Raw genomic sequence first — 12,559 nt, 5'->3', positions numbered from 1 at the left:
TCCATTTGACTGAACTATTTGAGAGAGAGAAAAATGTGTGGTCTTTAATCGGGTTCAACTAAATATCCTAAATCAAGCAGAGTGAGCGGACCATTTCTAGCACTGAGCAACTACTGCTACCAGACTCAAATGGAGGGAGGAATGTTCATTATTCCTTAAAAACAAAACAAAACAGAACAACAACAAAAAAACTAAAAGCTTTCATTTTCTCTGATAACAAAAGTGTTATGCACTCTTTGTAGAAAATCAAGAAAATTTCACCTCCCACATCTGCCTGGAAAATTCCCATTTACTCCTTAGATCTAACCTGAAGGTCCTCAGGAAAGCATTTTCCGACTAGGTTAGATCCTCTAGTACATAATGATGTCACCTTGTACTTCTCTTTTGTTGAATTTATCACAATGTGATTAAGTAATAATGTGTGTGATTATCTATTTAATAGTAGTCTCCCTTACTTTATGAAAGTTCCATGAGGGCAGGGATATGTCTATCTATTTCTCATCGTGTTCTCATTTCCTACCACATTCTGTAGCAAAGAGTGCCAACTGAATGAATGGATAAATGAAAATAGAATGTCCATAATTTCAGTAATCAGGAATAAAAACTGGTAACTTTTTGGTGAATTTCCTTCTCATGTTTCTGATTTTTTTTTTACATGGTTGAGAAATTACTCCACATACAGTATTCTACACTGGGTTTCACTTTATGTAGTTTTTCTTGTAATGATTATTTTTATTTAAACGGCAATATCAAACTATAATAAAGCAGAAAGTTGAAACAATATTGAAGAGTGGAGAGTAAAAGTCCCCTGATATCCCAGTCTTCCTTCCCAAATCTCCAGGAGTAAACATTGTTGCCAGTTTAAGTATCTGTACTGGTTTTCTACTGCTGCTGTAACAAATGACCACAAATTTAGTGGTTAAAACAAAGTAAATTTATTATCTTACAGTTCTTAAGGTCAGAAGTCCAAAATGGATTAGAAGACTGTATTCTTTCTGGACGTTCTAGGGGAGAATTCATTTTCTTGTCTTTTCCAGCTTTTAGAGACTACTTGCATTCCTTGGCTGGTAGCCGTGCAGCACTCCGACCTCTGGTTCTGTCTTCACGTCTCTTCTCTGATGCTCTTGCCCTCCTATTAGAAGGATCCTTGTAATTATGATGTATCATTATTATGATAATCCAGGGCAATTCACCACCTCAAGAACTTTTTCTTAATGATGTTAGCACAGTCCCTTTTACCATGTAAGTTAACATAATAACAGGTTCTGGGGATTAGGATGTGGACATCTTTGAGGGGCAACTATTTTGCCTATCACCGTACCCTTCTAGCAATTTCTTTAAAACACATACACTTCTCCCCTTCCTCCACGTTCCAATATTCTGCTCACTGAGGCCTTCCAGGATGTCCCACACATTACTAAACGTGGTATAATTAAAATATCTATTACATGTCCCAAGATTTTGGAGACTCTCACAGGATGCTTAATGAGTAAAATCCATGTTCAATTAAATGAAATCAATTGCACTTGTAGGAAATTCTCAGCTCATGAGGCACTGACTATCAATTAGGTTTGTATCCATAGAACCAGTGGTTTCTTGATTGACAAGGGAGGACTACACTACTAATGGGACATCACGTTTTATTTGTTTTCATGGCAATACCTTTGAATTTATTTTAAGTGTGATGGGAAACCACAGGGGACTTTTGAAATCAGGAGAGACATCATCAGATTTATGGTTTTTGTTTTTTATTTTGCTTTAGGTGAAAATTCACAGAACAAATTAGTTTCTCATTAAACAATTAATACACAAACCATTTTGTAACATTGGTTGCCAACCACACAATATGCCAACACTCTCCTCTTCTCCATTCCAGTTTCCCCATTTTCATTAGTCCAGTTTTCCTGTCCCTTCCTGCCTTCTTGTCTTTGCTTTTGGGCTGGTGTGCCTGTTTAGTCTCGTACACGTGGTTGAACTGCAAAGCACGTTCCTCACCTGTCTTATTATTTCTTTTATAGGTCAGCCTAAACTTTGGCTTCTCCATGCATCTGTCAGTTTGTCGTACTATGGGAGCTTGTGTGTTGTTGTGATGCTGAAAACTGTGCCACTGCTATTCAAATACCAGTAGGGTCACCCATGGAAGACAGCTTTCAGCTGAGCTTCCAGACTAAGACTAGGAAGAAGGACCTGGTAGCCTACTTCTGAAAAAAATCAACTGGTGAAAACTTTATGAACAGCAGCAGAATGTTGTCTGATATAGTGCTGAAAGATGAGCTCCTCAGGTTGGAAGGCACTCAAAAGATGACTGGGAAAGAGCCTCCTCCTCAAAGTAGAGCCGGCCTTAATGCCATGATGGAGTCAAGCTTCTGGGACCTTCATTTGCTGATGCGGCACAACTCAAAAGAAGAAGAAACAGCTGCAAACATCCATTAATAATTGGAACCTGGGAGGTACGAATATGAATCTAGGAAAATTGGAAATCATCAAAAATGAAATGGAATGGGTAAACATCAATATCCTAGACATTAGTGAGCTGAAATGGACTGGTATTGGCCATTTTGAATGAGACAATCATATGGTCTCATTGTGAATGAGACAATCATTGGCCATTTTGAATGAGACAATCATATGGACAATCATATAGCCATGGACCAAAGAGTGTTTGTGTGTAATTTTAGTCAATCAAATATCTGTTTCCTCTTTTAGGTTTTAAGTCATTTATTCACTTAATGAATATTAGAATTCTAGTCTAAACATAGACTTTGGTTAACAATTGTACCTAACCAGCTAAATTATTTCCAATGTTTAATAGTGTTTAAAACTGTTCAGCATCATGTTGCTATCAACAACTTGAAGAGGAATAAATGGCATTGCATTCATTGTCAAAAAGAACATTTAAAGATCTATGCTGAAGCACAACGCTGTATAGGGTAACATCCATACGCCTACCAGGAAGACCAGTTAATATGACTATTATTCAAATTTATGCGCCAACCACTAAGGCCAAAGCTGAAGAAATTGAAGATTTTTACCAATTTCTGCAGTCAGAAATGCAATCAGGATGCATTGATAATTACTGGCGATTGGAATGCTCCAGGAACTGAAGGAAAACCAATAGAGATATTTCAACAAATGGATGCAGAGCTGGAAGTGCATACTTCTCTATGCCAAGAAATGTAGAAGACAGCCAACTGACTGGATGAGATCCATATTTGTGCTTATTCTCAAGAAAGGTGATCCAACCAGATGTGGAAATTATCAAACAATAAGTAAATTTTTGCTGAAGATCATTCAAAAGTGGCTGCAGCAGTGTATCCACAGAGAATTGCCAGAAATTTAAGTAGGATGCAGAAGAGGACGTGGAAAGAGGGTTATCATTGCTAAAGTCAGATGGATCCTGGCTGAAATCAGAGAATACCAGAAAGATGTTTACCTGTGTTTTATTGACTATGCAAACGCATTTGACTGTGTGGATCATAACAAATTATGGATAATATTGCAAAGAATGGGAGTTCCAGAACACTTAATTGTGCTCATGAGGAACCTGTACATAGATCAAGAGGCAGTTGTTGGAACACAATAAAGAGATACTGCATGGTTTAAAGTCAGGAAAGGTGTGCGTCAGGATTGTATCCTTTCACCATACGTATTCAATCCTTATGTTGAAAAAATAATCCAAGAAGCTGGACTATATGAAGAAGAACTGGGTGTCAGGATTGGAGGAAGACTCATTAACAACCTGTATTATGTGGATGACAGAACCTTGCCTGCTGAAAGTGAAAAGGATTTGAAGCACTTACTAATGAAGATCTAAGACCTCAGCCTTGAGTGTGGATTATACCTCAACATAAAGAAAACAACAATCCTCACAACTGGATCAATAAGTAACATCATGATAAATGGAGAAAAGATCGAAGCTGTCAAGGATTTCATTTTACTTGTATCCACAATCAACATCCATGGAAGCAGTAGTCATGGAATCAAAAGATGCACTGCATTGTGCGAATCTGCTGCAACAAACCTCTTTAAAGTGTTAATAAAAAGCAAAATGTCACCTTGAGGACTAAGGTGTGCCTTATCAAGCCACGGTGTTTTCAACCTCCCATACGCATGTGAAAGCCAGACAATCAATAAGGAAGACCCAGGAAGAACTGACACCTTTGAATTGTGGTGTTGGCAAAAAATATTGACTATACCATGGACTGTTAAAAGAATGAACAAATCTGTCTTGGAATAAGTACAACCCGAATGCTCCTTAGAAGCAAGGATGGCGAGACATCGTCTCACATATTTTGGACATGTTATTTTTTTTATCAGAAGGGTCAGTTCCTGCAGAAGGACATCATGCTTGGTAAAGTAAAGGAGAGGAAGACCCTCAGCTAGATGGATTGACACAGTGGCTGCAACAATGGGCTCAAGCAGAGCAACAATTGTGAGGATGGTGCAGGACCAGGCAGCATTTCGTTCTGTTGTACATGGAGTTGCTTTGAGGTTGAACTGATTCATAAAATATGTATGTATGTATATATATGTATATATATATATATATATATGTATCTCACACAAACCTGTTGGTGTCAAGTCGATTTCAATTCATGATGACCCCACATGTTATGGAGTAGAATTGCTCCATAGGGTTTTCTTGGCTATGATTTTTACGGAAATAGATTGCTGGGATTTCCTCTCCCAGCACCACTGGGTGGGTTCAGACTGCCAACCTTTAGGTTAGTAGCTGAGTGCAAACTCTACCATCTAGGGACCTTGAGTGGTATATGTTGGTGCTTAATAAATATCTGTTGAGTGAATGAATGACACAATTGTGTTCTTGGTGCAGGAGGGAAGAGAGAGTATGAGAGAAGGAAAAAGAATATATGGTAGGAGTGTAGGTAAAATGAGAAGTTAAGAATAAACATTGGCCCAATACTGGAGTCAACAGGGTAAAAATTAGTTATTACTTGATTGAATAACAATAAAAAAAACTTTATGGTATGGCTTACTGTGAGGATCAGTCATAAAAATTTTTGTTAGAAAAGCCATGGACCTATGAGTGTTTGTGTGTAATTTTTGTCAATCAAATGTCTGTTTCCTCTTTTAGGTTTCGTCATTTATTCACTTAATGAATAATAGAATTCTAGTCTAAACACAGACTTTGGTTAACAATTGTACCAACCCAGCTAAATTATTTCCAATGTTTAATAGCGTTTAAAACTGTTCAGCATCATACATTTAGGTATGAAGCTGGCTGCATTCTGTACTTGAAAATCAGTGGTTTGATGAGGAAAGAGATATAGAAATCTACTTCCTAAACGTGACAATGAATGTTTATTCTAATACAAGGTAAAATGGTAGACTTAATGGGCAAGTGATAAAACCATTCTTTTTAAAACAAAACAAGAAAAGCTGCTTGCTATGAACATTATAAATTAAAATTGAGCCATAACATAAGCTGTGAAGAAGAAACACAAAGAATAAAACTAAAAAGGAGGAAGCAAAGAGGAAGCTTGCAGATAATATTATTGTAAAACTAGAAAAGCCAAGAGCATTTGTCAAACAAGCATTTTAAATAATTTTATTATTAAGATAATTAAATAATTCTTATCATTAGAATAATGAAAGAACAGTTGGGCACAAAATATGACCTGCATATCAGCAATAATTGATTAGAATATATAGTGGATTATATATGTTATTTATATAATGAATACAGAAGTCCATTGAGAATAACAATAAATGTTAAAAATGTTTAGGAAATAGCTTAGTTATAGCTACCAGTGACTTGAAGTTTTACCAAGAAATTTATAAAATAAACCACAGATAAATGAGAGAGCTTTATGTTCCTGGATGGGAAGACTTAATATTATAATGATGTCAGTTTCTCTCAAATTTATTAATAGATTTGTTATAATCCCAATCAAAGCCCCAATTTTTTTTTTTCTTTAGCTTGACAAAATTATTATAGAATTCAGCTGGAGATTTGCCAGGTGAAATCATCAAAGAATTTTGTGAAAAAAAGTGCAATGAAAATTTCTAGTGGCCAAATATTAAAATATATTAAAAACAACAATAATTGGTGCTGGCCCCAAAATAGTCATGTAGTTTAATAGGGAACAGAAAAGACGAGAACCGGAAGCCCCCAATACTGCATTTCTTCTAAGAATTTAATAAAAAGTTATCATGAGGCAATGGGAAAGGTAAAAATCATGGAGAAAATTATGTTCGATAACTGAACAGCAATTTTGATAAAAGCAGTGATAGATTGATACAGCAGTGGCCCCCACAGAATCCTGTTTCCCTTTATCTACACTCTTGTTTCTCTGGGCTTGGACATACCACAGAGTTTTGGGTGGTTTGCTATGCAGCAATAGATAACTGATACAACAACTTATGCCACATACCAAAATTTATTTCAGGTGGATGAAGAGTTAAACATAAAATTAAAAGAAAACTAGTAGAAAATAGTAGTAAATATTAGAAGTGTACTGCCTTCAGATGGTGGCATGTCACTCAGGTCTCAGATCAAATATTCTGTGTACAGAGACAATTTCCCTGACCACCCAATGGGTGTAGTGTGCCCTTCCCTTTCAGTTTCTTTTATTTTACCCTGTTTGTATCACTATGTGAATTTATTGTATTCATTTTTTTCTGTTTTTGCTTATTGTCTCCCTTCTCTTAGTGAAATGCAAGGTCTATAAGAGCAAGAACCTTCTAAGTATTTCTCACTGTGCTATCCTGACACATAAGCATTCAATAAATGTTTGTTGAATTAACAAATAAATAAAAGACATTCTGGTACTGTGTTAAATTTCTGAGCTTCACAAAAGGAAACTTGAAGTTTGACTGTTGTTAGTTGCTGTCAAGTGGATCCTGAGTCTGACATCATGTGTTACAGAGTAGAACTGCTTCATAGGGTTTCCTTGGCTGTGATCTTAACAGATCACCAGGGTACTGCCCTCTTCTTCTGCAGTACCACTGGGTGGATTCAAACTGCCAATCTTTAGGTTAGCAGTCAGACACAAAACGTTTGCCCCACTTAGGGACTTCTGAAATTTGAGTACTTAGCATTACATATCCCTCAAAGTGCAAAAAAAATAGTAACAGCAACAACAAAAAACTCAAATAAAAGAATGGGAAAACCAGCAGCATAAAATATGTCAAGGATTAACGTTACTTCTTCTAAAGGTACTATTCAGAATCATTTGTAAAACATTAAGACAGGTACAGAAAATTTATATAAGAGGACATACAAATAGCTTATAAACTCAAGGAAAGATATCAGATTTTGATAGTAATCAAACAGCCAGAAATACAGCAACTTCGAGGTAACATTTTATACCTACGAATTCAGAGGGAAAAAAGGGTATAATTTGGTGTTAGGTTGTGTATTCTGATGTCACTGTAAGTTTGTACACTTTGGAAAGCAACATAATCAATAGCAATAATTTTGTACATTTTGACCCAAGATTCCTATTCCAGGAAAATTATCCAAAGAAAATAATTCAACAGATGAAATAGCCAAATGCATAAAGATATTAAAAGTAAAACTTGGAAACTTCGCATTGTGTAATAGAGGGGCAATTACTTTGGTTGAGGCATCAATAATGGGTAGAATATCATTGTCTCAGTTTGCTAGTGCTGCAGTAACAGAAATACCACAAGTAAGTGGCTTTCAAGAACAGAAATTTATTTTCATAGTTCTGGAGGCTAGAAATCCAAGTCAAGGTCTCAGCTGTGTTGGTCTCTCATAGTTTCTGGTGTCTGCCAGCAATCCTTTTCCTTGTAAAGGGTCCTCACATGATGTCTTTCTTGTGCGTGTGTGTGTCTGTGTGTGTATGTGTCTATTCTGCTCTTTTTACGACACCACTTAGAAGTAATGAGGTGTAGGACCCATCCTACTTTGGCATGACCTCACTAACTTAACAAGAGAAAACACCTATTTCAAAACAGTTTATATTTACAAGTAAAGGGTTAGGGCTGCCACACATCCTTTTGGAGGGACACAATTCAATTCGTAACAATCATGTTACCATTAAATGTTAAAATTATGAAGCAGCATGGGAAAATGCTCACATCATGCTAGGTAAAATGTAGAATTTATAATTGAATGCATAGAATGAAGAGAAAGGAATATATATAGCTTACCATGTTCCAGGTTGTAGGGTAATGCTATTCGGCTATATGTATAACCTCTCCAATGGAATCAGCTTTACTCTTCCCAGAAGCATTCTGGGGATGAATTCCGGATGGACTCAGGCTAAGGTACAAGGCTGGGAGTGGCATGACTGGGCCAGCGGCCAAGGCCAGGAATGCCTTAGCAACAAGAAGGAAAACACCTGGGCCTGGCCCTGAAGTCCCTGGGAACACTCGCTACCCAAGGATGTGGGAGAAAAACGATGAGCCTTAGTCCCAGCTGGAATGGTATATAAGCTTGGGTCCCTTGCTAGGTGGTTGCGGGGAAACACTCCAGCCTGGCGCCACTGGAGTGCAGCTGCTTGCCCCTGTCTGTTTCCCTGAATAAACTCAAGAATCTGGAAAGGGCTACATGTCTTTGGATTATCTGCCAAGACGCACAGTGAGGGTCTTTCCTTGCTGGGGCTATCCCCCGACACAGGTGTTTTATACACCTTATCTTATTAAACTCTCAAACTGTCTCTGAGATAGGTTTTAGCTCTAAAATTACAGAAGAAAAAACGAGAAAACAAAGATTTCACTAACTTCCCCACGTTAATACTTCCAGTAACTGGTAGGCGCCAAGCCTTTCGTCGCAGCACCGACCCAACTTTCCTTTTACATTTTATACAATTAATCATCATTTTGTGTCAAAACGCTTGCTCTTCCTACCTGACCATGCTTCATGTATAATAAGAATTAACAGCACTATGCAAAAAGGGAAATAGCTTCTTAAAGTTGATGGGATCTTGGATTTTTCCTGTTCATCCTTCAAAATTTTCTTAAATTTTAGATCTATTTTACAAGGCTAAAATTGAAAGAGCAGTTAAAGACATCTTGCCTAGTAACTCCCCAGTACACGGGAACTCTGCAGAAGCGGGGACTTCTAAACTCCGTCAGGGGAGGGGCTCGAGAAGGTTGGGCTGGCGTCGCAAAGAAAAAAAAAAAAACGCGCTGCTTTACGGCATTGGTTCCGCCCCTCCAGGTGCTGTAAGTCTGAAGCCAGCAAACATGGCCGCCACCTACTGCCTCGACCGGGTTATGGCTGCCTTGGCAGGGCTGGTGCTGTTGTCCTTCGGCAGCTTGGCCATTAGTAAGATCGAGGTAGGAGTCAGGTTTCTTTAAGCGGCAGGGTCTTGGGAGGGCGGCTGTGTTGTGACTGTGAGTGCCCCAGCAGATATCCGATCCACAGCAGCTGAGAGGATTCTTGGGGTCAGCCTCTAACCCAGGCTGGATTGTTCTGCCCTTATGTGCGTGCGGTGTCTAGTAGGTGAAATAACCGCCAAGGCGCAGATGAATTGTCATTGCGGGAGTGCAGCACTTTTATCTTTGTCTCTGCCTCCCAGTTCCTTTTTAAAACGTGGTCACAGGACGTTCTGGACCATTGTAAAACTTTATTGCTTCTACCATGAATATTTTTCAGTCCATTTCTACAATCTAGATCTTTGGCATCAGATTCAGCCCTGCATATCCAGCTGGCTAAGTGATCACATAGTCAAAAAAAAAGGCTCCTGAAAATCTGTGTCCAAAGTTATCTCCTGCCTACTCCACTTCCCCTTTTAAAAACACTAAAAAACTAAGCACCCCTTTGCTCCGGCATTTCCTAACCCAGTATTGTCCTAAGCCGGAAACCTGGGAGTTTTAATGAACTCCTCTCTCTAGCCAGCATTCTAATCACCTGAGCTCTTAAAATTACTTTCACCTCTCCACTGACGTAATTCAGGCCTTGATCATTTCTTGCCTAGAGTATTGGAATAACTTTAGCTTGTTCCCCGTGCTTTCAAACTCTGCAATTTGATGCTAGACTGATACTCATAAAATGTAAACCTGATCAGGTTATTCTTCTGTTGAATCATTTCAGTGCAGCAGGATTGGTCTCTGCCTGCCTTTTCAGTCTTTCATTTGGACGAGGGCCATTACCTCCCTCCATTCCCCCTCAGCACCTTGAGCTTGGATCAGTGAACTCCACGCCTTTTGGACACACATCCCAACAGTTAAAAAAAAGATATTGGCCATTCTCTCTCTCTCTGTATCTCTGCACTCATGAATTACTATTAATTTATATATTTATTATTTATAAAGCATCTTTTAAGATAAAATAAATATGAATAGGAGCTCTACTATTTTATTCCTTTATCCTAGTGGATTATCTTGCATATTTCATTTTGAATACCATTACTCTTTTTTGTAGTGACATGATTGTTGTGCTTTTTTACATTACCATGTTTTATACCTCCGAGTTCTTCTGTTCATTTACTAATGTACAGTAAAAACATAACCTCTATACAATCTTTTCCATTCCTTACCTTTGCCTTTACTGTTGTAGTTTGTACACTTACCTAATATGTTGTCGTGTGCCAGTCAGTTCTGACTCATAGTGACCCTATAGGACAAAGTAGAACTACTTCCATAGGGTTTCCTAGGCTGTAAATCTTTATAGGAGCAGATCGCCAGGTCTTCTTTCAGTTTCTTAAAAACTTCCAGCTCCCTACTGCCATCAGGGACCATGTTCTCTCCACCTGGAATTGTATTCTCACCTCTCTTCATCTTTTGGATCTTAGTATTACTTCTTAAGGATAATCTTCCACAGTCCCTCCAGACCAGATCAGGTCCTTCCATAATACAATGTTATTATGCTGTGAATCTTTTGTAGAATTTATAGTTTGTCATTATCTGCTTAATGTGTCTATCCAGTTGAGAAGTTATCTCTTTGAAGGCAAGTACTACGACTGTTTTTGCTCATCATCGTATTCGGAGTGCTCAGGGCAGTCAGTGGGGCATGGTATCCAATGAAAGTGATGAATGAATGAGTTTTTGTAGTGTAATGTGTTTGCATGCTTGTCTTCTTAACAAACTCTGGGGTTCTTGAGGGAAAGCAGCATGCTTTTTTAATGATTTTTTAAAATCACTGTACTTTACGTGGTTTCTGGCATATAAGAAGTGCTCCATTCACTATATGTAGAGGGAATGAGTAACCTTGCAGTTATTATATGTCAAGGAGTCCCTGGGTAGTGCAAATGGTTAATGCATTTGGCAGCTAACCGAAAAGTTGGTGATTCATGTCTACCCCGAGAGCCTCAGAAGAAAGACCTGGCAGTTTACTTCCAAAAATCAGCCATCGAAAACCCTGTGGAGCACAGTTCTACTCTGACACCCATAGGGTCGCCGTGAGTCAGAATCAACCCAATGGCAACTGGTTTGGCTTTTTTGTTTTGTTTTAAATAACCATCACTAAAGTCTTAGTGATGTAAGAATTTTGGAGCTGAAAGGGACATGAGAGATTAATTTGGGTAATTCTCATTTTCTGCATGTGGAAAAGTCAGGAGCCACATGACTTACCACAACCTCACAGGTAGCTGGGGATTAGGACATAGGTTGAAATTCTCAAATCAGTGCTGTATCCACTATGTGACATTATTTTCTTCAGCATCTACATAGCTGTTGAGAGGGTTTGATTATATCTATATGTGTGTGTGAAGCCCTGGTGGCACAGTGGTTAAGTACTCAGCTACTGACAAAAAGGTCAGTTGCTTGAACCCATCAGCCGCTCTTTAGGAGAAAGATGTGGCAGTCTGCTTCCATAAAGACTTACAGCTTTGGAAACCCTATGGGGCAGTTCTACTCTGGTAGGGTTGCTGTGAGTCGAAATTTACTCAGTGGCAATGGGTTTGGTTTTGGTTTGGTGTGTGTCAGAAACACATACACACACAGACTTAAGTGAAATTTTTTATTTCAGTCTGCCTGAAATTTTCTTGTGAGCTGAAAATTATAATAGCTAACATTGTTAGAGGTCCCTGGGAGGTGCAAATGGTTTGCACTTGACTACTAACCTAAAAGTTGGAGGTTTGGACCCACTCATTGGCACCACAGAAGAAAGGACTGGCAATCTGCTTCTGTAAAGATTACAGCCAAGAACCCCTATGGAGCAGTTCTACAGTGTAACACATGATGTCACCATAAGTCAAACTTGATGGCAACAGATTTAACATTTGTTATGCAGTTACAGTGTTCCAGTCATTATTACTACATTCTGGGAGTCAGGTAATATCATTACTGTTTTGTAGATGGAGAAATGGAGACACAGAGAGATTAATCAAATTTCCTAAGTAGGTCATAGAGCCCAGGTTTGAACCCAGGCCGTCTGATTATCCAACTCATAGCAACCCTATAGGACAGAGTAGAACTGCCCCATAGGGTTTCCAAGGCTGTAACCTTTATGGAAGCACATTGCCATGTCTTTCTCCTGCAGAATGACTGGTGGGTTTGAGCCGCTGACTTTTCGGTTAGCGGCTGAGCACTTAACCACTGTGCCATGAGGACTGGGAATTGACTCGATGGCGGCAGGTTTGGTTTTGGGTTTTAGTCTGATTATTGCAGTAATTAGTACTGTTTG

The 12,559-nt window shown here is 38.6% G+C and overlaps 2 protein-coding genes across 3 annotated transcripts in view; one reads left to right on the top strand and one right to left on the bottom strand.

Annotated features, from left to right (window-relative positions):
• AK5 (adenylate kinase 5) overlaps positions 1-9,061 on the bottom strand; it is a 401,842-nt gene extending 392,781 nt beyond the window's left edge. Inside the window, exon 1 of the mRNA XM_049875613.1 lies at positions 8,140-9,061. The gene's annotated coding sequence lies outside the window, so the exon portion shown is untranslated. The remainder of the gene's footprint in view (positions 1-8,139) is intronic.
• Positions 9,062-9,148: 87 nt separating this feature from the next.
• Positions 9,149-12,559, top strand: part of PIGK (phosphatidylinositol glycan anchor biosynthesis class K) — a 145,100-nt gene continuing 141,689 nt past the window's right edge. For both annotated transcript variants that reach the window (XM_049875622.1, XM_049875621.1), the window contains exon 1: positions 9,149-9,270. In XM_049875622.1, the coding sequence (XP_049731579.1) occupies positions 9,178-9,270 (93 nt within the window). In that variant the 5' untranslated portion in view covers positions 9,149-9,177. The remainder of the gene's footprint in view (positions 9,271-12,559) is intronic.

The sequence above is a fragment of the Elephas maximus genome, chromosome 3 (assembly GCF_024166365.1).
Source record: "Elephas maximus indicus isolate mEleMax1 chromosome 3, mEleMax1 primary haplotype, whole genome shotgun sequence".
In the NCBI taxonomy this organism is placed as follows: Eukaryota; Metazoa; Chordata; class Mammalia; order Proboscidea; family Elephantidae; genus Elephas; species Elephas maximus.
The sequence above is the reverse complement of the archived record's forward strand: the minus strand, read 5'-3'. Positions and strand labels throughout refer to the sequence as shown.